The sequence below is a fragment of the Cavia porcellus genome, unplaced genomic scaffold, assembly GCF_034190915.1.
Source record: "Cavia porcellus strain 051 isolate PalLab524CR breed Dunkin Hartley unplaced genomic scaffold, mCavPor4.1 scaffold_3, whole genome shotgun sequence".
In the NCBI taxonomy this organism is placed as follows: Eukaryota; Metazoa; Chordata; class Mammalia; order Rodentia; family Caviidae; genus Cavia; species Cavia porcellus.
This window is the reverse complement of record NW_026947486.1, coordinates 19,729,180-19,756,831: the sequence shown is the minus strand read 5'-3', so window position 1 is coordinate 19,756,831 and position 27,652 is coordinate 19,729,180. Positions and strand designations below refer to the sequence as shown.

General features: G+C 40.5%; 1 protein-coding gene across 1 annotated transcript in view; it reads right to left on the bottom strand.

Moving 5' to 3' along the window:
- LOC101789335 (putative protein SSX6) overlaps positions 1 to 19,735 on the bottom strand; it is a 42,138-nt gene extending 22,403 nt beyond the window's left edge. Inside the window, exon 1 of the mRNA XM_063246656.1 lies at positions 19,625 to 19,735. Within this exon, the coding sequence (XP_063102726.1) occupies positions 19,625 to 19,735 (111 nt within the window). The remainder of the gene's footprint in view (positions 1 to 19,624) is intronic.
- Positions 19,736 to 27,652: the final 7,917 nt, after the last annotated feature.

The window sequence follows — 27,652 nt, the reverse complement described above, 5'->3', positions numbered from 1 at the left end:
AAGGAAGAACCCTCAGCTGATTGGTGATATTTTGGAAGCTAGTATGAGGACTCCAAAGAACAGGGTGAACAATGATGATGGTGACATCATCAAGTTTAAGAACCAGCCCAGGGCTGATTTCCACCTTAATGTGGCGAAGAATCCACAGTAGCTTGTGACATTTATTGGTGGATTGAATCAATGAATTCATCTTAATACAAAAAAGTACTATTACAGGGATCTAAGTTAGATAGAAATTAATATATAGTTAGAGAGGGACTGATCTCTCAAGGAAGTCAGCAAAAAGTAAAGACATCAGAATTGTGACTGGAGATGCATCTGAAGAAGACCAGTCTCAAGACAAAGATACGAGAGCCAGGCCTACCTGCCTCCCTAAGGGATAAGCAGTGACTTAAGATTATACCATAATTAGCATCACGTGGCCCAGGATGCCCAGCTAAGCCTCAGTCACCCAGGAGATTGAGCAGAGCATCTGGACCCATCCTTTCCCAAAAATGTCTTTGTTCTTTCCATATATCTTTGTTATGTGACTCACTTCCATATTGAGTCAATATTGGCTAAAAGGCTATACTTGTAACCCTATAGGTAGATTGCATTTTGACCCACATTGTACCCACATTGTGACTGTACTGTATAAATTACCCTTGACAAAGGGCTTCATTGGCAACCCAATTTTGGGACCTCTCCTGTATATCAGGAGCTATCTCTCAATAAACCTTTTCTATTCTTAACCTCCACTGTTCCTTATAACTGATTCTCTGGTTTTGGGGGACATGAATTCAGCACATCCAACATCTAACAGGTTCAGAGTTATATTTCTCCTATGCCAGTACAACATAATTTATAACACCCAATAAGATACTTTTAATTTCTTCTAACTGCTGAAACAAATTGTCACAATTTGCATAACATAGAATAATTAAAATTTATTCTCTCACAGTTCTGGAGATCAAAACTATGAATTCAGCTTTACTAGGCTGAAATTGAGCTGTCAGCAGAACTGCATTTTTCTGGAGGTTCTAAGAGAGTCTGTTCCTTGCTTCTAGTTTCCAGTGACTGCCAGCAATCCTTGGCTTGTGGATGCAACACTCCAGTGTCTGTCTTTATAGTCACGTGACTGTCTCTTCTGTCTGTGTCAAATTTTCCTTTGCTTCTGCATGATAAGGACACTTAGAAATATATTTAGGACCAGAAAGTCTAGAATAATCTCAATCATACACTCAAAAGAACCATTTTCAAATAAAGTAACATTTACAGATTTCAACTACTATGACATAATATCTTTGGGGACCAGTGGGAAATCTGCTACAAGGAGTAAGGCAGAAGTCTTTTTCTAAAGTCTAGAGGTCAGTGAGTTTATTTTGATACAGAGTCTTGCTAAGTTGATAAGTTATTCAGGCTGGGCTTAAACCTGTGATCTTCCTACCTTATCTCTTAAAGTGTTCGGATTACAGGCATGCATCACATGCCTAGCTACAAGGAATCATTTCTTCCCCTGCAGTGCTAGGGATAGAACCCAAGGCCTGCAGATGTTAAGCCAGAGCTCTATCCCAGAGCACAGTGTTAGACCCTTACAAGAGATCTTAACACATACTCCCCATGAATGTGATATAGATGGTCATACTGGCCCATGCCACAGATCTATAGGAGGACTCTGCATGGCTGATCCTTCACCATGATGCTAGTCTCTACCATGGGAGAAGGCTGTAAACCCATTGACTGTACAGAGTGTGTCTAGATGATAGAGAATACATTTTCAAGCAGGAAAGTCTATGGCCAATTGAGTCTGGGGACTTACTGACTGTCAGGGCTGCAGGTTATGGTGTGGAAAATCAGAATAGTGGTGTTCTCAGTGTGCAGTAACTTTCCACAAAGAAGATAGGAGACCCCCTCTGCCCAGATGTTGGTGACAGACCTCTGCATAATGGCAGCCACTGTGCTAAGACTTAGCATCCTGTGGATCTTCTGATTCCTAAAAGGCAGATGGAAAGGCCAGCAGTAGATAGCTCTGGGAGCTATTTGGGACTTCCCAAAAGTATTATTCATTGAGCCCATTCATTAGGTACAATGTATTTCTATTTCTTTTTTAAAAAAGTAAACTTTAAGCCAGATGTGGTGACAAATTTCTGCAGTCCTAACACTCAGGAGATTGAAGCTAGTAGACTGAGAGTTTAAGGCCAGTCCGGGATACAAGTAAGCAATCCTTGGCTTGTGGTTGTTTTCTATGGAGACAGATCTCCAAAAAAAAAAAAAAAACAACAAAAACAAAATTTTGAAGTCAAATTTATATCAAAGCATTACTTAATGCGAAATTAACTGTATCACTAGCATTTTAATGACTTCTATCAGATTTCCTATATAGATGATCATGTCATCTCTGAAATTACTATTAATTTGTACTTGGAGGGATAATGTCTAAGCCCTTGCAAATGCTAGAGACATGCTCTACTGCAGAGCTAAATTACCAACCCTTCTGACATTATTCTGATTATTATTACAACACTAGAGGTTGAACTCAGGGTCTTTACATTGAACTACACACCCAAACCTTTTGTTTTTAATTTTTTTTGTCTTTTTAGCTTTTATCAGTACCAGGATCGAACTCACAACCTCACACTTGCAAGGCAGGCACTTATGCCACTGAGCTAAATCCCCAGCCCCACCCAAACCTTTTAAAACTTTTTTATTTTGAAGCAATTTTGCCAAGTTTCTAAACTGTACAGGCTGGATTTAAACTTGTGATCCTCCTGCTTCAGCCTGCCAAACTGCTGAGATCATCACCATACCAGGCCTGACATTATTTTTTTCTTTAAGCTATGAGTTTTACCCACAGATTTGTCATTCTAATATACCCATCACTTAATGTTTTTTTCCTAAAATATGGCATAGAAAAATGAAAACAGAAGTCATCCACAAAATATTTTACTTAGTATTTATTGCCACTGTTAATAAACCATTAGAACAGTGATTCTCAATCAGGGATGACTTTGCTCCCCATTGGACATTTGATAATTCTTGTAATCCACAAATGAGCCCCCAAACTCGAGTCTAAAAAATGAGGCAAAAACATATTTTTAAAAGCAGTGCTATTTATTTTATCCTAGTCCTAGCAACACAGTACAGTTGGAAACTGCAAAAGCTGTGTGTCATTTCACTACACTTGCCGCCTTTATGTACACATCACAGCTCACAAAGTAAGGGTTATGGGCGTGGATCAGGAAATCTGTTCATGAGGAAGAACTTTGTTTTCCTCAGCAGAGAACAGAGGAGTCTAGCAGCAATTAACAATCTTTTGCTACCTTATTTTAGCACCACATCTGTTATTTGTGGAGGGCAACATTGGTTAACATATCAATTAGGTTAGGTTTTACAATTCTTTACAGAGGAGAGCATTGATTAACATATCAGTTAGGTCACCCAGAGGAAAAGAAACATGCATATAGAGCAGTAGGTCACATTACAGGTCTATTGGTATAATACAAATATAATGAAGCTCCTTTGCTAGTGTGCAACATTCCCCAACTGATTTTGGTCTGTGATCCAAATCATTGGCTTGTTAGGTTTCTGTTTATAACCTTGCGTCTTTAAAATCATAAGCTTTAAGACCTTTGACATAGTTTATCAACTTGTTTACAATACAAGGCCCCATAGGAGGATTAACAAAGGTCTTGCAGCTGTCATTATTAGAGCTGTTCACCAAAAGGAGAAAGAAAACTAACATTTAAATTTACTCTATTCTGTCATACAAGTAACAATTTTTTTTAAAGCCAGACAGACGCTTCCTTGGGGTCTCTATAAGGGAGAACACAAGATTATCATTTACATTTGTCAATCTCAAGCTTTAAAAAGTTCTTGGAGGGAATGACAGCCCACTTATTTGTAGACTGATTGCCTTTGGAAGCTGGGAACTGCTTGAAATGGGAATGATAAATCCAGGCAGGCTTTTTGGCTACTTTGATAGTCTATTGTGGCTCAAGAGATTTATGGTTGATGCCTCTTGCTAAGGACTGGTGTCCAGGCTCCACAGCAGGGTGTTTGTCCTCGAAGTGGGCAGCAGCGAAATAACCAGTGGATGGAAGTCAGAAATGGCTGAAAAGTCAGGGGGGGGGACTTAATAAGATCTTGATTAGCCAAATTAGCTAATTTTTCTTTAGAAATCTTAAGGATAAGAGGAAGAGGCCTCTCATACAAAGCCTCAAAAGGGGAAATACCTGCAACGTAGGGGGTACATCATGCATGCAAAAGAGCAAAAAGAAGGAGACATACCCAGTTCTCGCTAGTTTTTAAGGCCATTAGTAATTATTGTCTTTAAAATCTGACTTATCTTTTTTGCTTGTCCTAAACTTTGAGGCTGGTAAGCACAATGGAGTTTCCAATTGATCTGCAAAGCTTAGGTTAGTTTTTAAGTTATCCGGGCCATTGTCAGACCCCATGGATAAAAATGGAGGCCAAAACAGGGAAACAGTTATCAGGGCTGACTCAGACTTTAGTAGGCAAAGTTGTAACCCATCTATCATTTCTAATAAGTACTTATTTTCTTGAAGTCCAAGCTTAATGTTTTCTAGGCATAGTCTCATGTAGTGATCAGTTTCTATTTGTTGCAGTTGTTTTGGGTTCACCAATTGGAACTGAGGGCATCTGAGGCTCACAGACTGGGATAACTTTGATATTAGTCCCCAGGGATCACTCGGAAGTTGAGCTGCTAGATGCAAGTCTTTTTAAGTGTAAATAGGCTCTGACAAAGTAGGTGGGATCAGCAGTAATGTCAGGGCCATCACAATCCCCACTGATTTTGTGGCTGCCTTTTGGGCGGTGGTGTCTGCCAAATTATTTTTTGTATAACAAGGCCATCTCCTGCCTAGTGGGCTGTTTAGTGGATAATAGTCACTCTCCTTGGCATTCATATGGCAGCCAATAAGTCCAGAATTTGGGGAGCATTTTTAATCTTTTGACCCCCAAAGTCAATAAGCACCATTCTTGATAAATGGCCCCATGAACACGGGCAGTAACAAATGCATACTTTGACAACTTGAGGCCTCAGTGAAGGCAATGAGTTTAGCCCATTGGGCCAATGTTTTTGGCTCCAAGGTTGGTTCCCATTGAATCTGAGAGTCTGTGGTAATGGCAGCTCCCGCGACCCACTTATCTTGATAGATGTAACTGCTTCCATCAGATAAATATAAAGTAACTGAATAGTGGCACATCTGTCAAGTCTGGTCCCCAATTCAGTCTTGGAGGGGCAAGGAGGGGCATCATCAAGCAGCAGGGTAGCAGGGTTTGAAGCTGCTCTTCCCTTGAAACTGATGGTAGTCAGATCTAGAAGTAACGCCTGATAATGCATGACTTGGGAGTTGGGCAGCCATCAGTCTGGTGGAGCCTTGATGAGAGCCTTCAGCAAATAGGACAGGACAATTAAGAGTTTCCAAAAGTCAATTTTTAAGCCTCTTTTACCAGGAGGGCCACCGAGGAAATCACCCGCAGGCAAGGTAGCCATCCGGCTGCCACATAATCAAGTCTCTTGGAAAGATAGGCAACAGGCCTCTGCCAGGGTCTCAAACTCTGGATCAGTCCTATGGCTCTTAGAAATTTTTGCACTTGCCTTTTAGTCACAGAGACTGGAATCTGTTGGATGGCGTGTATCCACCGGGAGGAAAGAGTCTTTTTTTTAAAATGGAAAGTCCAACAAGCAATGCAGTCTTTCTGCCCAGCAGAAACCTCTTGTCTTAGTTACTTTTTACTCCTTGCTGAGACAAAATACTGAAAGCCCAAAATTGGGAAAGGAAAGGTTCATTTCTTACAGTTTTTGGAGGTTTCAGTCCACACTCAGTTGGCTCCAAGGCAAGCGGGCATGGCTGGGCCACAGGTCATGGCGGCTGCAAACAGCAAACAGGAACCAGCAAAGAGCAAGACACACCTTCTTCCTGCCATTACATCACATCCTGACTCCACCCCTATGTGGGTGGAGCACTGACACCATCAATCTAAGCACTAGACAATGAACGAATAACAAATGCACAATTCAAACGCATGAGGCCTGGGGGCCACAGATATAAACCATGACACCCCTGGCCCCAGGACTCATGTATATCCTTCATACAAAAGACATTTAGTCCACCTCCTAGAGTTGCCAAAGTCCTAACAACTTCAGCATTGCTGAAAAGTCCAAGTTGCAAGTCTCCTCCAAGATCTATGGCAAACTCTTAACTGTAACCCCCTGTACAGAGGAAACAAGGTTAAACAATTCTGAAATGCAAAGGCACAAGATAAACATTACCATTCCAAAAGTTACAAACAGGGGAATATAAAGTATTGGAAACAAAGCAAGTCCAACATCCAGCAGGACAAACATTAAGTCCTAGAGTTCCATGCTCAGCATCTGAAGCAATCTGGTTGCAAGCTCCAAAAGGCTTGGGTGATTCCACCCCCAGGGCACTTCCAGGGATATCAGCTCTGGCAGCTTCTCTCTTAAATCCTCTCTGCTCACTTTTTGCAGTTTTCCTTGGATCACCCACGTTCCTGGCTTTTCCAAACTTTTGGGGTCTCCACTGCATCTTTGGCTTCACCTTTACATCTTCACAAATTGCCTTCCCAGGGGCACACTGCTTGGCCTCCCAGGCCCTTTGTAATCGAAGTGGAAGCCGTCTTACCTCAGAATTTGTGCATTTTCCTTGCACCTAAAAACAGCACCTTGTGGATGCCACCAAGGTCTGCTGCCAGCTGAAGCAGTAGCCTGGCTTTTCTCTCTCTTGGCTGTAGGGTTCAGTTGCCTGGATCACAGGGTTCTGTTTGCCTGATTGTGAGAAAAAGCTTCTCTACATTGCCTCCATTCTGGAACCTCATGTGGCCTCTGTCACCATTCTGGAACCTCATATGGCCTCTGTCACCATTTTGGAGCATGGTGCTCTGCAGCCTTCTCCTCTGAACAAATTCCTTTACCTTTGCAGTGAGGCTGCAAAGGGTGGGGACCCGCTTCTTGGGATGCCCCGGGGCCATCTTTCTTATCTCTCTGTTCCCCATCAACAATCAAAATCTTAACTCTCTCTTTACAATCCACAGCCTTCCTGGAATTTTCCTTCTGGCCAAACTCACAGCATTGTAAATTATCCTTCTGGGCTCTTTGCTCTTGATTTGAAACATATAGCTGGCTGAAAGCCCCCAACAATAGCCATGCCACACCCTCAATGTTCGATTGCTTTTTAATTTGTTTTTCAAGATTAATCAGTCCATTGTGCTTTGTCTCAGTCTCAGGCAAAGTCTCTGGGCAGGAGCAAAATGCAGACAAACTTTCTGCCAAGCCATAACACACATCATATGGAGTCCAATAACTAATGCAGTCCTTCTTCCCAGCAGAAACCTCCCAAGCCTGGTCTTTACCATCAGGCTTTTTATCAGCTTTCTGGTCTCCTGAGCTCTGACTAGAATCTCCTCTACAGAACAGCCTAAGCTTCTCCAGCTCTATGCATCCAGTTGACATGTCTGAACCTTTCCAGATTCTGCCCACAAGCCATTTCCAAAGCCTCTCGAAAATCATGGTCAGGTATAGTCACAGCAAACGACCCCACTCCTGGTACCAAATTCTGTCTTAGTTACTTTTTACTCGTGGCTGAGACAAAATACTGAAAGCCCAAAGTTGGGAAAGGAAAGGTTTATTTCTTATAGGTTTTGGAGGTTTCAGTCCACACTCAGTTGGCTCCAAGGCAGGCGGGCATGGCTGGGCCACAGTTCATGGCGGCTGCAAACAGCAAACAGGAACCAGCAAAGAGCAAGACACACCTTCTTCTTGCCATTACATCACATCCTGGCTCCACCCCTATGTGGGTGGAGCACTGACACCATCAATCTAAGCACTAGACAATGAGTGAATTGTTATGCACAATTCAAACACATGAGGATTGGGGGCCACAGACATAAACCATGACACCTCATAGCTGATCTTTAGGGTCCTCCCAGTTGTTAAATATCTTTTAAGCAACCTCTAATAACTGACCGAAGGGCATTCCCTCAAATCTCTCAAACTTTTGCAATTTTTGTCTAATATCTGGGGCTGACTGAGTTACAAAGGGAATATTAATGGCCCTTGCATTTTTAGGCGCTACCGATGTATAAATGTGATAGGCCTTTTACAGTCTTTTCAGAAAACCCTGAGGGAGACTTATTAGCCATTTTTTTTCATCTCTACTATCTTGGGCAAATTGGTGGGTTTTTAAGGGTGCCCTAATGGCTACTGAGAACAACTGGCGATACTGGGGAACCTCCTTACCTCTGGTTGTCCAATCAGGGTGGAAAAAAGGAAAACATGGTTCTGGCATTCCGGATCAGAGGGCAGGCTTCAACTGGATGGCATACTGCTTTTTTGTCCCAGGGTGCCATGTGGCAGGCCACTGTTTTACTGAAATTACATACTTAACAAAAAAGGGCTTTTTCATAAGTAACAAAATTAATTCTGCTGCATAATTTCCCAGATGTCCACAGCACATGCAAGAACTTGTATTTTATTTCTATAATCACCAATCACATTAGGCACAATAGTTATTTCTTTTAAATTTAGATCGGCTTTTTCCAGTATAAGATGAATTTTTTTCTCTTTTATATTTTTACTTTAAAACAAAACCACTTTTTTAACACTTATTACTAGTCAATTACTTTTTCTCTTGCTTTTTAGACAACATTAAAACCTTTAATAAAATCCTTGAAATGACCATTTTAGTAGTCTAAAACATATTTAATCATTTTATGTCTTTTTACCATATTAAAATGCTATATTTTTAAAAAAAAACTGTAACCTTTTTAACTGACTCAATTACAGTATGACCTGGTTTTTACTTGGTAAAGTTGATATGATTTTTAAAAACCATAAATATACATATATATATGCACATATATTCACATTTTAACCAGAAAGAAAAATACTTTTTAAAAGGCATGCCGAGGTTACAAGTAATTAATTGAGGACTAAAACGTTAAACAAGGCGCCACAAAAGACAAGACCAACATTAAAGACACAAATGAGGGTTTTCCTGTCCCCAGTTTGGCAGCTAAAGGAACACAAACGGGCCCCAATGCCCCACCCAGGCCTAGGTCACACACAGGAGCCTAAGCCCTACACATGGGCCTAAGCTCTACATATGGGTTTAAACCCCATTACAAATGTTTAAACCACATTACAAACGGGCAATAGCCCCCGGAGTCCAGTGCAGAAAGAGCCCTAGCTCATCTGCAGTCACTGCACGCATCCAATTACAAATGGGCCAAAAAACCCCATATGGGCCGAAACCCAAAGTTATGAATGGGCCCCAAAAGTCCTAAAATACAAAAAGGGGTAAAAGGTCCCCAGATGTTGTCTCATTTTATCTGCAGTTATAAATATGTGCACTCAGATTACAAACAGGCAAAAAAGAAAAAACCCCAAATACTTACAGATGTTTAGCCAATCAATCAGTGAAAAAATAATTTGGGGGGGGGTCACCCATTAATCCCGAGCAAGCCCGCAAATCTTTTTTTTTTTTTTTTTTTTTTTTTTTTATTTAAGAGGAAAAAGAGAAAAACACAAAACAAACCAAAGCGGTGTAAGGGTACACGTAATACAGAACTACAAAACAAAACAAAACAAAACAAAACAAAAACAAAGCAAACAAACAAACAAACAAAAAAAAACATAACAGTAAGAAATCACCTGTTAGTATATTACATATTATCATCTTGAAAATAGTTCCTCAAATCACAGCATCAAAGAATACAAGGTGGACATTCAAACAGGTAGACTGCAAACAGCTGTGTTCAATGATCCACAAACATTGATACAGTCAGCTATTTAACACCCCTAAACACACTTGCTGTTATATCCGTTAGAGCTCTTTTTTTTTTTCTTCCCCTCTCTTTTTTACAACAAAATTCACACACTTTGGATTTCATTACTCCTTAGTGCTTATTACTTTTGGGGAGGGGGGGGGGAGAATACAGTCAAATATGGCAAAACAAAGCTGTCAGTCAATACCAAGGATAGACATAGCACATGGTGTAGAACACAGTACAAGTTTATCAACTATGGTTATCAACGTTGTCCCTTGTTTCCTTAAAAAGAATTGTCTATCTCATTAGATATTATAAAGTTGGACAAAACAGTAGAGAACAAGACCAATACAACTTAGGCATTGTAAACATTACAGGACTTCCAAAGAAGACAATAGTCAAACCAGAATGGGTATCTTAGTGAATCTTATTGTCTTCAAAGTAGTTGCCTATGTCTTCAAACTTGATACTACCATATAGAATGGAACAGAGTCTAATCAGTCAAAACAAGATCGTGGGAGTACTACAGGACTTCAAAACAAGTTAATAGGAAATCAAAAAGAGTTATTATTTATATATCCTAATTATTTGAATTTTTTCTTTAATTAAGACAAACATAAGAAATGACTAATTTTTTTAAAACAATAAGGGGGAGATTGAGATAAAACAGGACATAACAATATAACAATAGAGGTCACAGCATGACTGTTTCAACAACCTAGTACTTCACCACCATATAACCTGACTTAATAGTAGTTACCATAGTGTCTTTTTCCTTGAAATATTTGGATAAAACTTCATATACTCTAGCTTCAAATATTTTCAAATCAAGAAGCCCAGAATAAAGCCTTTCTAATTAATGAGTGAAAACTTTATAAGGCTCCAAGGCCACCTAATGGGGAATCATGATTACCACATATTTTTATATATTTGAATCATTACTTACATTAGGGAAACTATTCGGTATTCACACATGCGAGATTGATTTATTTCACTTATGAGTTTGGTCTCAAGCTGCGCCCATTTATTGATAAATATCTCAATGTGATCCTTCTTTATAGCTGAATAATACTCCATTGTATAGAAATACCACAACTTTTTTATCCATTCCTCAGTTGATGGACACTTGGGTTGTTTCCATGATCTGGCGATTACAAATTGTGCTGCTATAAACATAGGTGCACATATATCACTGTGGTGTGATGCTTTCAGTTCTTCTGGGAATATGCCTAGAAGTGGAATAGCTGGAATAAATGGGACTTCCAGTCCCAACTTTTTGAGAAATCTCCAGACAGATCTCCACAAAGGCTGTACCAGTCTACACTCCCACCAGCAGTGCAGGAGAGTTCCCTTTTCCCCACAGCCTCTCCAGCATTTGTTGTCGGTTTTCTTGATCCTGGCCATTCTTTCAGGAGTGAGATGGTATCTCAGTGTGGTTTTAATTTGCATTTCTCTAATGACCAATGATGATGAGCATTTTTTCATGTATTTATTTGCCATTTGCATTTCTTCATCTGAGAATTGGGTATTCATCTCAGATGCCCATTTTTGGATTGGATCTTTGAATTTTGGAGGTCTGAGTTTCTTTAATTCTTTATATGTTTTAGACAAGAGGCCCTTGTCTGAGAGAGAGTTCACTAAAATCTTTTCCCAGTTTGTGGGTTTTCTTTTCACTATGCTGCAGATTTCTTTTGACATGCAGAAACTTTTTAATAAGAAGTGGTCCCAGTTATTGATTCTGGGAAGTATTTCCCGTGCAGTTTGAGTCCTGTTCATGAATTCTTTACCTACTCCTATGTCTCCAAGGTTTCTACCTAATTTGTCTTCCAATAGATTTAGTGTTTCTGTTTTAATATTCAGATCTTTGACCCATTTAGATTTTAATTTAGTACATGGTGATAGACATGGGTCTAGCTTTAGTTTTCGGCAAATGGAGAGCCAGTTTTTCCAGCACCATTTATTAAAGAGACTGTCGTTCTTCCAGTGAACCTGCTTGGCTCCTTTATCAAAGATAAGGTGGTTGAGTGTGTTCGTAGTTGTGGTTGTATCTTCTAATCTATTCCACTGATCTTCGGCTCTGTTTTGATTCCAATACCATGTTGATTTTACTACTGTTGCTTTGTAGTATAACTTCAAGTCAGGGATTGTGATGCCTCCTGCTTTGTCTTTGCTGCTTAGAATTGCCTTTGCGATTCTGGGTCTCTTCTGGTTCCAGATGAAATTTAGGAGTGATTTCTCTAGATCTATAAGGTATGTTGATGGAATTTCTATTGGGATTGCATTGAATCTGTATAACAGTTTTGGGAGAATGGCCATTTTCACAATGTTTGTTCTTCCTATCCATGAGCAAGGGATGTCTTTCCATTTTCTGAGATCATCTTCAATTTCCTTTTTCAGTGTATTATAATTTTCACTGTATAAGTCTTTCACTTCTTTCGTAAGAGTAATTCCTAAATATTTCATTTTTTTGCTTGCTAATGTGAATAGTCCAGTTTCTCTTATTTCCCTCTCTGTAATTTTGTTGTTTGTGTATAGGAATGCTATTGATTTCTGAGTATTGATTTTGTATCCAGCCACATTACTGAATTTATTTATTGTATCTAAGAGTATTTCAATGGAGTTTAGGGGGTCTTCTATGTAGAGTATCATGTCATCTGCAAACAATGATAATTTAACTTCTTCTTTTCCTATCTTTACCCCTTTTATTTCTCTTTCTTGCCTAATTGCTCTGGCTAGTACTTCCAGTACTATATTAAATAGGAGTGGTGATAAAGGACATCCTTGTCTTGTGCCCGATTTTAAAGTAAAGGCTTTCAATTTTTGGCCATTTAGTATGATGCTGGCTGTTGGTTTGTCATATATGGCCTTTATTATATTGAGGTAAAGACCATTTATTCCAATTTTCTGTAAAGTTCTTATCATGAATAAGTGTTGGACCTTATCGAAGGCTTTTTCTGCATCTATAGAAATGATCATGTGATTCTTATTTTTGGCTTTATTGATATGGTGGATTACATTTATTGATTTGCGTATGTTGAACCATCCTTGCATTCCTGGGATGAATCCCACTTGGTCATGGTGTATAATCTTCTTGATGATTTGCTGGATCCTATTTGCCAATATTTTATTGAGGATTTTTGCATCTGTGTTCATTAGGGAGATCGGTCTATAGTTCTCTTTTATAGTTGGGTCTTTCTCAGGTTTTGGTACTAGAGTAATGTTTGCTTCCAGGAATGACTTAGGAAGGATTGCTTCCCTTTCAATTTCATTGAATAGTTTGAGGAGTGTCGGCATTAGGTCTTCTTTATATTTCTTGTAGAATTCTGCAGTGAATCCATCTGGGCCTGGGCTTTTCTTGGTGGGTAAGGCCTTAATTACATTTTCAAGTTCATTAGCAGAGATTGGGTTATTCAACAGTTTTATATCCTCTTGATCTAGCTTTGGTACTTCATATGCTTCTAAGAATCTGTCTATTTCTTCTGTGTTATCAAACTTTTGAGAGTAGAGGTTTTCGAAATAGGTGTTGATGATCCTCTGTATTTCTATTGGGTCTGTAGTGATTTCTCCTTTTTCATTTCTTATTGCATGAATTTGAGCTTTTTCTTCCCTTTTTTTAATAAGGTTGGCTAGGGGCTTATCAATTTTATTTATTCTTTCAAAGAACCAACTCTTTGATTCGTTGATTCTTTGGATTGTTTTCTTAGTCTCTATTGCATTGATTTCTGCTCTGATTTTTATAATTTCCTCTCTTCTTTTGGCTTTGGGCTTGACTTGCTCTTCTTTTTCTAGCTGTTTGAGGTGTAGCATCAAGTTATTTATTTGTATTCGTTCTGTTTTCCTGATGTGGGAACTCAGTGCAATAAATTTTCCTCTCAGAACGGCTTTCATTGCATCCCACAGATTCCGGTAAGTTGTATCTGCATTTTCATTTTCTTTTAGGTATTGTTTAATTTCTTCTTTAATTTCTTCTGTGACCCACTGATTACTCAAGAGTGTGTTATTTAGTTTCCATGTGTTTGTGGAATTTTTGCAGTATCTTTTGTCATTAATTTCTAATTTCAGAGCGCTATGATCTGATAATATGCAAGGGATGATTTCAACTTTTTTGCATTTGCTTAAATATGTTCTGTGAGCTAATATATGGTCTATTTTAGAAAATGATCCATGTACTGCTGAGAAGAATGTGTATTCTGATGTTGTTGGGTGGAACATTCTGTATATGTCTATCAAACCCATTTGTTCACAGGTGTGATTCAGTTCTGTTATTTCTTTGCTCATTTTCTGTCTGGTTGATCTGTCCCTTGGTGTCAGTGGTGTATTAAGGTCTCCTGTTACAATTGTGTTACTGATAATTTGAGTTTTCATTTCTGTTAATAATTGTTTTATATAACTGGGTGCTCTGGAGTTTGGTGCATATATATTTAAGATAGTTATCTCTTCCTCTTGGAGTTTTCCCCTTACGAGTATGTAGTGACCTTCTTTGTCCTTTATGGTCATTGTTGGTTTAAAGTTCACGTTGTCTGCAAACAGAATGGCTACTCCTGCCTTTTTTTGGATTCCTGCTGCATGGAGAATTGTTTTCCATCCTTTGACTTTCAGTCTGTGAGTATCCTTCTGGGTTAGATGGGTTTCCTGTAAACAGCATATGGTTGGATTTTGTTTCTTGATCCATTCTGCTAGTCTGTTTCTTTTAATTGGTGCATTGAGACCATTTACATTAATGGTTATTACTGTTAAATGCTGGTTAATTGTAGGAATGTTATCTCTCTGCTGTTGCATCTTTATCTTTCTGTTCTGTTTAATTATTTGCTTTGCTTAGTGGTTTTTTCCTTTGTGTATCTAAACTGTCTTTCAATATTTTTTGCAGGATTGGTTTGGTGTTCATGAAGTTCTTCAGCTGTTCTTTGTCATGGAAGTATCGTATTGCACCATCTATTTTGAATGATAGTTTTGCAGGATATATCAGTCTCGGTTGGAAATCGTTTTGCTTTAGGATCTGGAATACTTCACTCCATGCTCTTCTTGACTTTATTGTTTGTGCTGAGAAGTCTGCTGTGATTCTGATAGGTTTTCCTTTATAAGTGATCTGTCTTTTCTCTCTGACAGCTTTTAATAATCTATTCTTGTGTTGGATTTCTGGGATGGTGATTATTATATGTCTGGGTGTAGTTTTATTTTGGTTATGACTGTTTGGAGTTCTATATGCTTCACTGATTCTGATGTCAGTTTCTGATCTCATGCTTGGGAAATTTTCAGCTATTACTTCTCTAAATATCCTCCTGACATCCTTCATGTTGTCTCCCTCTCTTTCATTAATCCCTATCATTCTTATGTTATTCTTCTTTGCATCGTCCTGCAGTTGTTGAATTGTTGTTTCCTGATTCCTTGTTATTTTCAAAAGATCTTTCCTTTCCTGTTCACTAGCTGCAATCCTGTCTTCAAGGTCTGAAATTCTATCTTCACTTTCATTAAGGCGGTTTTTACAACTTTCAGTGGAGTTTTTTATTTCCTGTATATCTCTGTGCATCTGCATTATGTATTCTGTTTGTTTCTTATATTGCTCGTCTAGGGATTCTATCTTTTTGTTTAGTTCCTCCAATTTTTTATCTGTGTTTTCTTTAGATATATTTAGAATCTCTTTCATTTCTTTTATCATTTCTTCTTTTATCTGGGAGATTATTTCGAGTTTGAATTTCTTTAAAGCTTCCTGGAGTTGCTTGTCAATTTCAGTGGCTATTGTGTCCGATATATGAGGTGGATGGGATATATTTTCTTCTATATACATCGCTCCTAGGGTTTCTTGAGATGGGCTGGAGGTTTGAGGTTGTAATTTAGTCTTTCGTTTTGTCATTTTCCTATATTTCTGTGTTTCAAGTGTTATTTGAAAGCTTCCTCAGGATCTGTTGAAAATCCCCTTCTATGTTTGGAGCTACTGAGACTCTGGCACCACGCTACCCCAAGCCTTTGGGCCTACAGAACTAGTAAGCCCGCAAATCTTGTAATCCACAAACAAGCCCCCAAACTCGAGTTCAAAAAATGAGGCAAAAACATATTTTAAAAAGCAGTGCTGATTTATTTTATCCTGGGTCCAGCGACAGAGTGCAATTGGAAACTGCAAAAGCTGTGTGTCGTTGCTCTACACTTGCCGCCCTTATGTACACATCACAGCTCACAAAGTAAGGGTTATGGGCGTGGGTCAGTAAATCTGTTCATGAGGAAGACCTTTGTTTTCCTCAGCAGAGAACAGAGGAGTCTAGCAGCAATTAACAATCTTTTGTTACCTTATTTTAGCACCACATCTGTTATTTGTAGAGGGCAACAATGGTTAACATATCAATTAGGTTAGGTTTTACAATTCTTTACAGAGGAAAGCATTGATTAACATATCAGTTAGGTCACCCAGAGGAAAAGAAACACTCATATAGAACAGTAGGCCACAGTACAGGTATTTTGGTATAATACAAATATAACAAAAGCTCTTTTTGCTAGTGTACAACACTAATATCCCAAGAAAATTTTTGTCACCATTGGAATGGCGGTAGACTTTAGCATTTAGTGGGTAGAGGTCAGGGATGCTGCTAAACACAGTACAGTCCTCAGCAAAGAGTCACTCAGCTCCAAACAGACAGTTTACACAGAAGTTTGGTTTCTACAGTCTTTGGTGTAGAAAGCAATGCAGAGAGAGAATGCAGGGAGGTAATTGTTGTTTGCTGCTGCCAGGCTTTTGGTGTCTGGAAAGCAGGCTGTATTATTTCTTTGTTTCTTGCATTCTGGCCCTCCAAGGCTTCTATTAGTTCACTCAGGTACTTGTCCTTTGTCCTTTGCATTCTAATTTCCCAAGGATTATCTTTAGTTTACTAAGGTCTTCACCATTAGTTTACTTACTTAAGTTACTCAGTTAGTTTACTCAGGCCCTTTATATTGTAATCTGCCTGTCTTACCTTTTATTACTTGATCTCAACAGTATCTCACTAAATGGCTGGCTTTGAATTTAAGAATTTCCTTTACGGAGCTGGAGGTTTAGCTCAGCGGCATAAGCGCCTGTCTTGCAAGCAAGCAGTCTTGAGTTCGATCCCTGGTACCGATAAAAAGGAAAAAGACAAAAAAAAAAAAAAGAATTTCCTGTACCTGCTTCCCAAGGAGCTGGGATTACAGGCATGTACTACCATGCCTGGCAAACTATCTTTCTTAAATTTAAATTTAAATAAAATAGTGAAACTCCTCAACTTCTAGGTGACTCCACAACTAGGAGAACAGCTGAATTTTCCCACCTGCTTTCAACAAATCACACTCAGGGAATCCAAGGATCCCAAAGGTCAAGATTCTGAAGATAGTTACTGCAGAAGAGCGTTGGAAACTGGAATCACAGAGAGCTCACCTTTCGGGGTACACTTCCACTTCGAGCATGAAGATAAAATAATAATAAATGAGATCCATTATCTAACAAATATAGCTGTGCAACAACACGGTGGCAAAGGGAAGTGATAGATACTAGCAATGAGCAGGGAACAACACTTCTAAGTATATTTCTTTGTTGAGTTTTAACTCTCAGATCCAGTAGTAATATTTTACATCTTTAAAAAAAAGAAAGAGGAAATAAAATAAAAAAAGGAAATGGATGAAAAATTCATACATTAAAATGAACCAGGATTCAAGGGTTGGGAGGAACCTAAAATGGAACAGAAATAGAAACAAAGGAAATGAAAGAACCTACTGTGCAAGTCGAGGTAAATCAAAACATAACCCCACTTAAGGGCATGGGGAAGAAAACAACTAGCTTAAGTAACTTTAGAAAACAATCACATATCTTGACTGACTATTACAAACAAATGAACTGTAAGCAAATACTGTAGTTAGTAACTATATTTTTACACAGAAGTATGGTTAGGAATTATGAGACTCTGTAGGGATAGAAGTCTGTAGGTAGGGAAAAATAGAATAAGGGCCTCATTAGGCTTTCTGACTGATTCTGATCAAAGGTTAAACTTACCAGAGGAATTCCTTTAGGAGCAATTAAAAGGACAAAGGTAGAAAGAGAAGAAAACCAGGTATAGAAAGGTACCAGACAACACAAATGGTGTAAGAATTTACAAGAAAGGAAGGAATTCTCTCTAACGAAGGTATCAATCAGGGAAAGAGGTGACAGGCAAAGCACGTGGAAGCCAGGAGCCCAGAAACCAAGATAGCCACTCTCTCACCTCCAATAAAATGCAAAGGAGATAAGAGGTCACTACCTAATATAAAGGAAAACTCTTATTTAATATATAAATGTATATTATATATATATATATATATATATATATATATATATATACTCACACCCATGCATGTATATAAAGAAAAATAGCATGATGTTTTCATAACAGGTGGTGTTACCTTAGTATGGGGAATCCTAGAGGATGCCCCAGATCACAGATAACCCACTACAGAGCTGGCCATTAGAGAAGAAACTGAAAATGCATGTGCAGTAATCTCCATGACCAAGGTGACCCAAGCAGCAGTTTACTGAACTAATGAATGTCTAGAAGCTAATGACACTTTGAGCCATTAGCTTCTAGACCTAGAGCTAGAGGCCAAAGTTACTTGCATTAATCTCATGATGTCTCAATAAATTTAGTATTAAAATATTTATGTAAGTTTTTTTTCCCTGGAGTGTGTATATATGTTTTTGGCAGAGTCTGTATGTTTTTTCACTCTAGGGTCACACTATACTACTGCAGTAGATATGTATGCATCCCCTTTTAAAATCATGAACTCTATAAGCTAACTTTCTATAAGGCATCTTCAGACTAATCTGTAAACCCCAGAGACAAGGCCTTGACAAAGACAAAAATGCAAGAAAAAGTCAAACAAAGCCCAACAAAAGGAAGATGTATATATGCAGGGGTGCCTACTTTAGGGTCTTGGGAGCTGGGATCCATCCAAAGACAGCCCAGAAAGTCAATCAGATTTCGACAAGTGACTCTTCCCTAGGGGGTTGGAATGGTGACTCCTGGCTTCCTCAGGATGATAGGGAACTATCTAGAAAATCAGTCCTTAGGATGTGGATGCATTTATTTGATCTTTTGTCTTGAGGCCTGGCCCACAGCAGGAGGTGTCTGTCTCCCCCACAGTTGCAAGGTATCTGTACTAGCTCCATGGAGGATCCAGCCCTGTCTGGCTGCCTATAATATTTCTAACTAACTCAGCCTCCTGCAACAATAACAGCATCAGAGCTCCTCCGTTTTATGAACCGTAGAACCTAAGACTGTCAAGTCTGTTACCTCCTTCCAAGTTGACCTCCAATCAAACTCTTGGTTAAGTCTTCTAAAGATCAATGCTACTTAGCTTGCCTTGGGTTTTTATTTTAAAATGTTTTTTTTATTTTTATTTTTTTCCTTTCCATACAGGATCTCATGTAGCCCAGGCTGGCTTCAGATTCACAGCAATCCTCCTGCTTCTGCCTCCCAAGTGCTGGGATTACAGGAATGTGCCACCACACAGGCTCTTCTCTCTTTCTTAATGCTTCAGCTTTGCCGTAGGCTGCAAAAGATCACAAGACGTCAATGGAAGGCCCAGAGGGCAGTAAATGACACAGTGTGCCTCCTCAAAGGAGCCCTGGAATTGCAGAAGAGCAAGGATGCCAGCTTGTGAGTGGCTGGTCACATGTGTGTGAGCCTCCCTTAAACGGATGCATAATGTGGAAGATCTCATCACTTTCTCACTCTCTCCTTTTTTGTAGGAGTGGGGGAGGGTAAGGTGTCGCTATGCGGTAGCCCAGGCTGGTCTCGAATTTGTAACAATCCTCCTGTCTCAGCCTCCCGAGTGCTGGGATTACAGGAGTATGCCACCAAACCTGGCTCTCATCGTTTTTTCGACATTCTAGAAAGAAGGCTTCTGCAAAGGAATGTCCTTTGGACCAGATGTCAAAGGCAGTGTCTTTGCCATCTGGCCCAAAGGCCGTCATCAGGGTCCCATCCTACAGGGCTTCAGCGCCTCTGCTACTCTCTTACCTCTCCAGGAGCCCGGGAACCCACTGTCCCGCCCAGGAGCGCATAGTGGCGCTTTCAAGCCTCAAGCTGCACCCTCAAGACTAACTCCAAATAGATACAGCACGCGAGCTGGGTGTAGAGACTCACGCCTGTAAAGGATCCTCAAGTAGCAGCGCGAGGCCTGGCTGGCTACGCGACGCCATCTGTGTTCTTGGTAGAGTTCGGCTTCCGAACCCTTTCTGAGCTTGCGCAAAGTAAGCAACTGCTTCGGCCACAGCTACCAGGGACCATAGAGGAAAGGGCTTTTCGGGTGGGTTGTGGAGTGCTGTCGGCCTGGAGGGTAGGCCTGCCTTGGGGCTGAGAGCTGGGCTAGGGGATGAGGATCCGTGATCAGTGCTGGATTGGGACACGGGGACGCTGAGCTCCATCCCCAGTGTGACTTGCGATTTGGATTTACACTGGTTTCCTGAGGACTGTGGAGCTTCAACACCTTTTTAACCTAGGTGTGGATCGCCAGGAGAGCCTCTTTCATGAGGTACTACTTCAGACCTCTTGCTCATTTTTATGAAAGGACACACCACATTTTACTTGTTGGTATGTAGGAGTTGTTTTTATATACCAAATCGGATGCCTTTCCTTTACCAGTGATACAACTGCAAATTTCTTAATTTTTGGATTTTCTTTTATTTCATCTTTCTTTTATCGGTGCTAATGATTGAATCCAGGGCCTGGTGCATGCTAAGTAAGTGCTCTACCACTGAGCTACATCCTCAGCCCCTTCTCTTTATCAAGTTTTATTTGTTCATTGTTTTTTTTTTTTTTTTTTTTGAGACAGGGTCTCTCTGTGTAGTGCAGACTGGTTTTAAACGCACTTTGAGGCCTATGGTGGTGGCTCAGGCATGTAATCCCAGCACTTGGGAGGCTGAGGTAGGAGGGTCACTGCAAGTTCGAGGCTGGCCTGAACTACATAATGAAATCCTGTCTCAAAAAGACCAAAACAAAACAAAACAAAGCAAAACAAAACAAAACAAAAAAACCAACGACTTTGTAGTGGATGTGGGGATTACAGGTGTGTGCCACTATGCCAGGCCTTTATTGAGTTTTTGAATACGAAGATTTTAAATTAGGGCTCAGTGGTAGAACACTTGCATAGTTCTTTCGAGTGCCTAGATTTGATCCCAGCATTAGAAAAAGAAATATTTAATTAAACAGTAAAACACAATGTAAACAATGCATTGATGTTGTTCCCTAGTTAGAAATATCCTCTGCAATTTGGGAGGGAAATTAATTTTTAAGAACATGCAGAAGACCAAGTGGCATATCTAAAATTCTTGGTGTTGCCACAGCTCGGAAGGAGTTTTTTGCTTTTTGTCCTTCAATCACTTTACCTTCTAATCATTGGGTGTATGGCCTTGGGCAAGTCATGTAACATTTCTCTGTTTTAGTTTCCACACTGAAATTAAGATAATAGCAGGGCTTACCCTGTGAGGTTTGGAATGACAATTAAGTATGTTAGTGCCTCATTATTACTTGTTTTTTATAGTTTTGTAGCACTGATTTTGTATATTTCATAGCTCTTCCATGACCTCAGGTTACTACTGCCCCTGTGATACCTAAGAAAATCCAGCAAAAGAAACACCAAGCAGGGGCTGGGGATTTAGCTCAGTAGCACAAGTGCCTGCCTGGCAAGCATGAGGTCATGAGTTTGATCCCTGGTACAAAACAAAATAAAAAAAAGAAATACCAAAGAATAAGATGTTGTCAGGTAGAGCTTAGGTTTAGAGGGCCACAGACCATTGTAATATCCAAGATTTTCTTTTGCCTCCAAGAACCCATTTTGGTCCCATTGAAGGCAATATCCCTACTGAGAATGCACAGTCAAACTGGAGGTGGTAGCACCCCTAACCTTCTAATCCCAGTATTTGGGACTACAGGAAGCAAGAGGATCTTCACAAATTCAAGGCCAGCCTGGGCTACATAGTGAGTTCAAGGCAGCCTAAACTACACAGTAAGTCCCTGCCTCTAAAAAGTACACAAATAAAAAGAATACTTGATCTGTAAGGCATGGTGGCACACATCTTTGAGCCCAGCAGTCTTGAAGGCTAACACAGGAAGATCACAAATTCAAGCCCAACAACTCAATGACTTAGCGAGAGCCTGCCTCAATAAAAATAAAAAGGAACTGGGGATGTAGCTAAGTACAAAGGCCTTGAGTTCAATCCCCAGTATTGAAAAAAGAACCAAAAACCAAAAAACACAAAAACAAATGAAATGATCCAAGGCAGACATGGTGATATATGCCTGTAATAGTAGCTATTCAGGAGACTGAAGCAGGAGAGTCATACATTTTTTGGTTTTTCTTTTGAGACAGGGTCTCTCTATGCAGTTCAGGCTGGCCTTGAACTCACTTTTTAGTACAGCCTGGCCTCAAACTCACAGCAATGTTCCTGCCTCATGGGTGTGCACCACTACGCCCAGCTGGAGGATCATAACTTTGAGGACAGCCTGGATAGTTTAGTGAGATCCTGTGTCAAGATAAAAAGGGGTTGGGGATGTAGCTCATTGGTAGAACATACCTATAAAAAACAAAATGAGAATGAAAAGAATACATGATCTATGTGATCATTGGCTATTAAATAATTGGGAGCATTTTGTGATTTGCTTCTTCCCTCCACAGCTGTGTATCCATGCCATTAACTTACAGTACTGCATTTCTATGATAATGCTTAAATAAAAACCTTTCCTATGGAACTTTTCAAGCACCCATAAACTAGAGGGACTTGTAGACCCCTATGATGCTCATTGCTGAGTCTCATGGGTCATCAACTCATGACCAGTCATGGTTCATCTAGATCAGAGATTGAAAAACTGTGGGCAATGGGCCAAATCCAGACTGCTACTTTTTAATATAGCCATGAGCTAAGAGTTGTTATCACATTCTTTATTGGAAGATCAAAAGAAGAATATTTTGTTACATGTGAAAGTGACATGTGAAATTAAAACTTCAGTGTCTGTAAAGAGCTTGTCTTTTTGTAGCACTGCTGCTGAGTGCTGTTAGCTAATGGGTACTTTTACTCTATACAGGCGGTGTCAACAGAGGTTGAGGAGCCCTAATCTGAAATCCAAAATATGAAATGCTGCAAAGGCTGAAACATTTTGAATGCTGCTATAACAGTTTTCTGGTTTTGGAGTTTGGATTTTTTTTGGTGGTACTGGAATTTGAACCCAGAGCCTTCGCACCACATTACATACCCTGCCCTTTTTATTTATTTATTTTTTTGAGAAAATCTACCAAGTTGAGTTTGTGATCCTCCTACCTCGGCCTCCCAGAGTGCTGGAATTGCAGGTGTGCACTAACTGGCACAGTGATTTTGGATATTTGACTGAAGGATGTCCAACTGGTAGAGCCTATGAAAATGTTCCAATCCCCCAAAACAACAACATCTCTGAAATCTGAAACACTCCTAGTCCCAATCAGTGACTGATTCTTTGCAGTGATACTGCAAAGCTCTCCCTCTTCACCCTGTAATTTTATTTTAGCATTAAGCTTTTGAAGTTTTATCTTTTGTACTTAGAATTCCTAGACACTGCAGTTAGATTTTTGAAACTCTTTGTATTCACTGTTTTAAAAACCCTTGATCTGGGTGTGGTGGCTCATGCCTGTAATCTCAGAACTCAAGAGGCTGGTCCAGGAGGATTTCTGAGTTTGAAGCTAGCTTGGCCTACAAAGTGAGTTTATGACCAGCCTGAACTACATAGTGTGACCCTGTCTCAAAAAGCAAAAGAAAAGAAAAGCTCTTAAAGGGTGGTATTAATTTGTATTGTCCCTATATGGGCTGCAAAAGCCTTTTTTTTGGGGGGTGGGTTATTGATGGTGGGTGTCGATGTCGCTCCCGGCCGGCAGGAAAGACACACGACAAGGTCTGGCGGTGGTCAGGCTTTTCTTTATTCTCTCCTTATACAGTCTGCCCCGAAGCCTCTACCGGTCCGCTCTCCGCGGCTCCTTCCGTGCTTCAGTCTCTCCCGAAGCCTCTACCGGTCCGCTCCCCGCGGCTCCTTTTGTGCTTCAGTCTCTCTCTCGGGGGTGGAGGCACTGGCTATATATAGGATTAATAGCTAGGCAGACTACCCTGTGAGGCGGGAACTTAGTGGGGTGATAAGAAACAGGTGCCACACAGGCGGGCTCGATGAGAGGGGTAATCTAGCTCAGGCTTTTGTACTTTCCCACAGGCCTCGCAATCACCGCGTCTGATGACTTGACAGTGCCACGGCTCCCAACATCTCCCCCTATTTTATTTTAAATGATGGCTACGCGCATCGCAGCCCGTCCTGGATAGAGTGCAGAGGCCTACGCCCCGAACTGAGGCCCACCGTAGGCCCTTAGCGTAGACCCTGGTCGGCCGTCCCAGGGTCCACCAAGGCCTTGAGGCCCTCGTCCTTTTTTCTAGGGCCAGGAATGAACCGGACGGAACCTGGTTGCACATAGGCATGCACTCATTTCTCTCCACGAATCCCCTCGGAGAGAAATTTATCTAACAATCCAGCGGCTTTCGAGCGGAACGTGGTAGGGCCTGGCTTAGGTTGAGTCGTGCTGGGGAGGCACGCTCTTACCCGTCATTGACTCACCCACCCTGCTACATGTTGTTGTCTAGGGAGGAGAATGTGGGAAGCCTGTCACTTTTAAACGCGGTCGTAGGCCATGCGAGCGAGCCATGCGTATACAAGGGTAGCACATAGGGGAGCAAGCCGTTCCAGGCCCCCAAAAAGGGATTGTCCTGCAGTTCTTTTAGGGCTCATCTTGTTGTTGGGTCTGCGGTTGGCCTCTGGTGGAACAGGCCTGATCTTCAGTCGAGGGACTTGTCGCGTCAACCTCTCTGGGACCCACATTGGTTCTCGTCCCGATTCCTGCGGAAAGACACAAACCGCGCCTCGGCTTCCTCTTTTGTATCTCTGCCCTCCTTGACGGACCCTTCTCGGGAGCTTCCTGACTGTGCCTGTTCAAACACCTCGCGTACTTCTACAAGTTCTTGAGAGCTCCCCCCGTAACTACCCTCACTCTTTAGGCACGTGTGTATCATTTCCCACAATGGACGAGCAGAGACTGAAGCTCTACCCTCCCGCTCTGCTAGGGAAAGGTCTCTGCCCAACTTTTCCCAGGAGGGCAGGTTTACATGCCCTGTAGGCAGAAACCAGGGAGCAAAGCTGTCAATCTCTGCAAGGAAATTTTCTAAAGTCTTACGCCCCACCTTGAGGTCCTTGGACTTTAGGAGTCTCCGAAGGACCAACACCAAGGCTGTGTATCTTTACTTGGCATGTTTCCCATTTTTAATATATCTTCTGTTATTTTTACTTCTATGTTTATGTTTTACACTCTTTTATTACCTTAAGTTCTGGTGTTATGTTTCATACTCACCGCGTGAGGCCCAAGAAACCCGCCACTTACGCGTGAGGTTGAGAGGAGTCTACAAACCCTGTAGGTGCGCGCCACCCAGGGCCCAGGCTTATCCTCTACTCACCTGTCCTGCAGCTGCAGCACTGTGTAGGAGAATGCAGTCCACCGCCGCGTCTCGGGGTTGATCAATCCCCGTGCGGGCCACCAAATGTCGATGTCGCTCCCGGCTGGCAGGAAAGACACACGACAAGGTCTGGCGGTGGTCAGGCTTTTCTTTATTCTCTCCTTATACAGTCTGCCCCGAAGCCTCTACCGGTCCGCTCTCCGCGGCTCCTTCCGTGCTTCAGTCTCTCCCGAAGCCTCTACCGGTCCGCTCCCCGCGGCTCCTTTTGTGCTTCAGTCTCTCTCTCGGGGGTGGAGGCACTGGCTATATATAGGATTAATAGCTAGGCAGACTACCCTGTGAGGCGGGAACTTAGTGGGGTGATAAGAAACAGGTGCCACACAGGCGGGCTCGATGAGAGGGGTAATCTAGCTCAGGCTTTTGTACTTTCCCACAGGCCTCGCAATCACCACGTCTGATGACTTGACAGTGCCACGGCTCCCAACAGGTGGGGATACAGCTTTTTAAAACAAAATTATTTTAAAGAAAAAAAACCATGATAATAGGAGAGTAACAATGATTAATACATTGTGTATTGTTATATTTACATTAGTTACTCAGAGTACCAGACATAGGCATTTAATTACCATTTCACATTAAATTATACATTTTGGATCATATTTACTATTTCAGCTTCTCATACTAGGGAGGCAATGCAATATTTACATATGTGAGTCTCATTTATTTCATTTATGAGTATGGTCTCAAGTTGTATCCATTTAGCTATAAAAGTCTCCAGTTTATCCTTCTTTATGACTGAGAAGTATTCCATTGCATAAAAAGACCACTTTTTTTCATCTGTTCCTCAGTTGATGGGCATTTGGGTTGCTTCCAAGATCTAGCTATTACAAATTGTGCTGCTGTAAACATGGGTGTACCTATATCACTGTGGTATGATGTCTTTCATTCTTCTGGGAAGATACCTAGAAGAGAAGTAGGTGGGTCAAATGGGAACTCTAATCCTAGTTTTTAAAGGAATTTCCACACTGATTTCCACATTGTTTGCACCAGTGTACACTCCCACCAACAGTGGAGAAGGATTCCTTTTTTTCCAAAGCCCCACCAGCATTTGTCATTGGTTGATTTGTGATGATAGCCATTTTTTCTGCAGTGAGATGGACTCTCAGTGTTGTGTTAATTTGCATCTTTTGAATAACCAGTGATTTTGAACATCTTTCATACATTTATTTGCCATTTCTATTTCTTCATCTGAGAAGCATGTATTCATCGCAGATGCCCATTTTTGGATTGGATCTTTAAATTTGGGAGATCTGATTTTTTTGAGTTCTTTATATGTTCTTAATAGTAATCCTTTGTGTGAGGAACAGCTGGCAAACATTTTTTCCCACACCGTGAGTTATTTTTTCATCTTGTTGGTGGTTTCTCTTGCCGCACAAAAGCTATTTAATAAGATGAGATCCTAGTTGTTGATTCCGTGTGATCGTTCCTGTGTGATCAGGGTTTTATTCATAAAGTCTTTGTCCACACCAATGTCTTCAAGACTTTTACCTATTCTATCTTTCAGCAGATTTAGCATTTCTGTTTATTTTTTAGATATTTGATCCATTTCAAATTTAGTTTAGTGCATGATGGAAGATATGAGTCCAATTTTAGTTTCCAGCATGTGTGATGCCAATTTTTCCAGTACCATTTATTAGAGACTATTTTTCCTCTAGTGAATGTGTTTGGCACCTTTGTCAAAGATAAAGTGGTTTAGTGTGTCTGGAGTTGTTTCTGCACCTTCTCATCTGTTTCATTGATCCTTGTTTGTTTTGTTTTGTTTGCCAGTAACACACTGCTTTTATCACAGTGTCCTGTAGTATAATTTCGTATGAGGAATTGTTATACCTCCTGCCTTGCCTTTGTTACTCAGTATTGCCTTTGCTAATCTCAATCTCTTCTGGTTCCAAATTAATTCTAGGATTGTTTTCTCTAATTTTGTGGGATATGCTGGATATGAAAATGTTCCAATCCCTACAAGTTGTATCCATTTAGCTATAAATATGTCTAACAGTTTTGGAAGTATAGGCATTTTCATTATATTCGTTCTTCTTTTCCAAGGGAATGGATGTCTTTCTATTTTCTGATATCTGCTTCAATCTCCTTGTTCAGAATGCTGTATTTTTTAGTGTAGGGGTTTTTTACATCCTTTATTAAATTGATGCCTAGATATTTAATTTTTTGGATGCTAATGTCAAAGGTGTTGTTTCCCTAATTTCTCTCTCAATGAATGTTTTGTTTGTGTATAAGAAGCCTATTGAGTTTTGAACATTGACTTACAATCTAGCTACACTATTGAATTTTATTAAATCTAGCAGTCTCAGTGGAGTTTTTGGG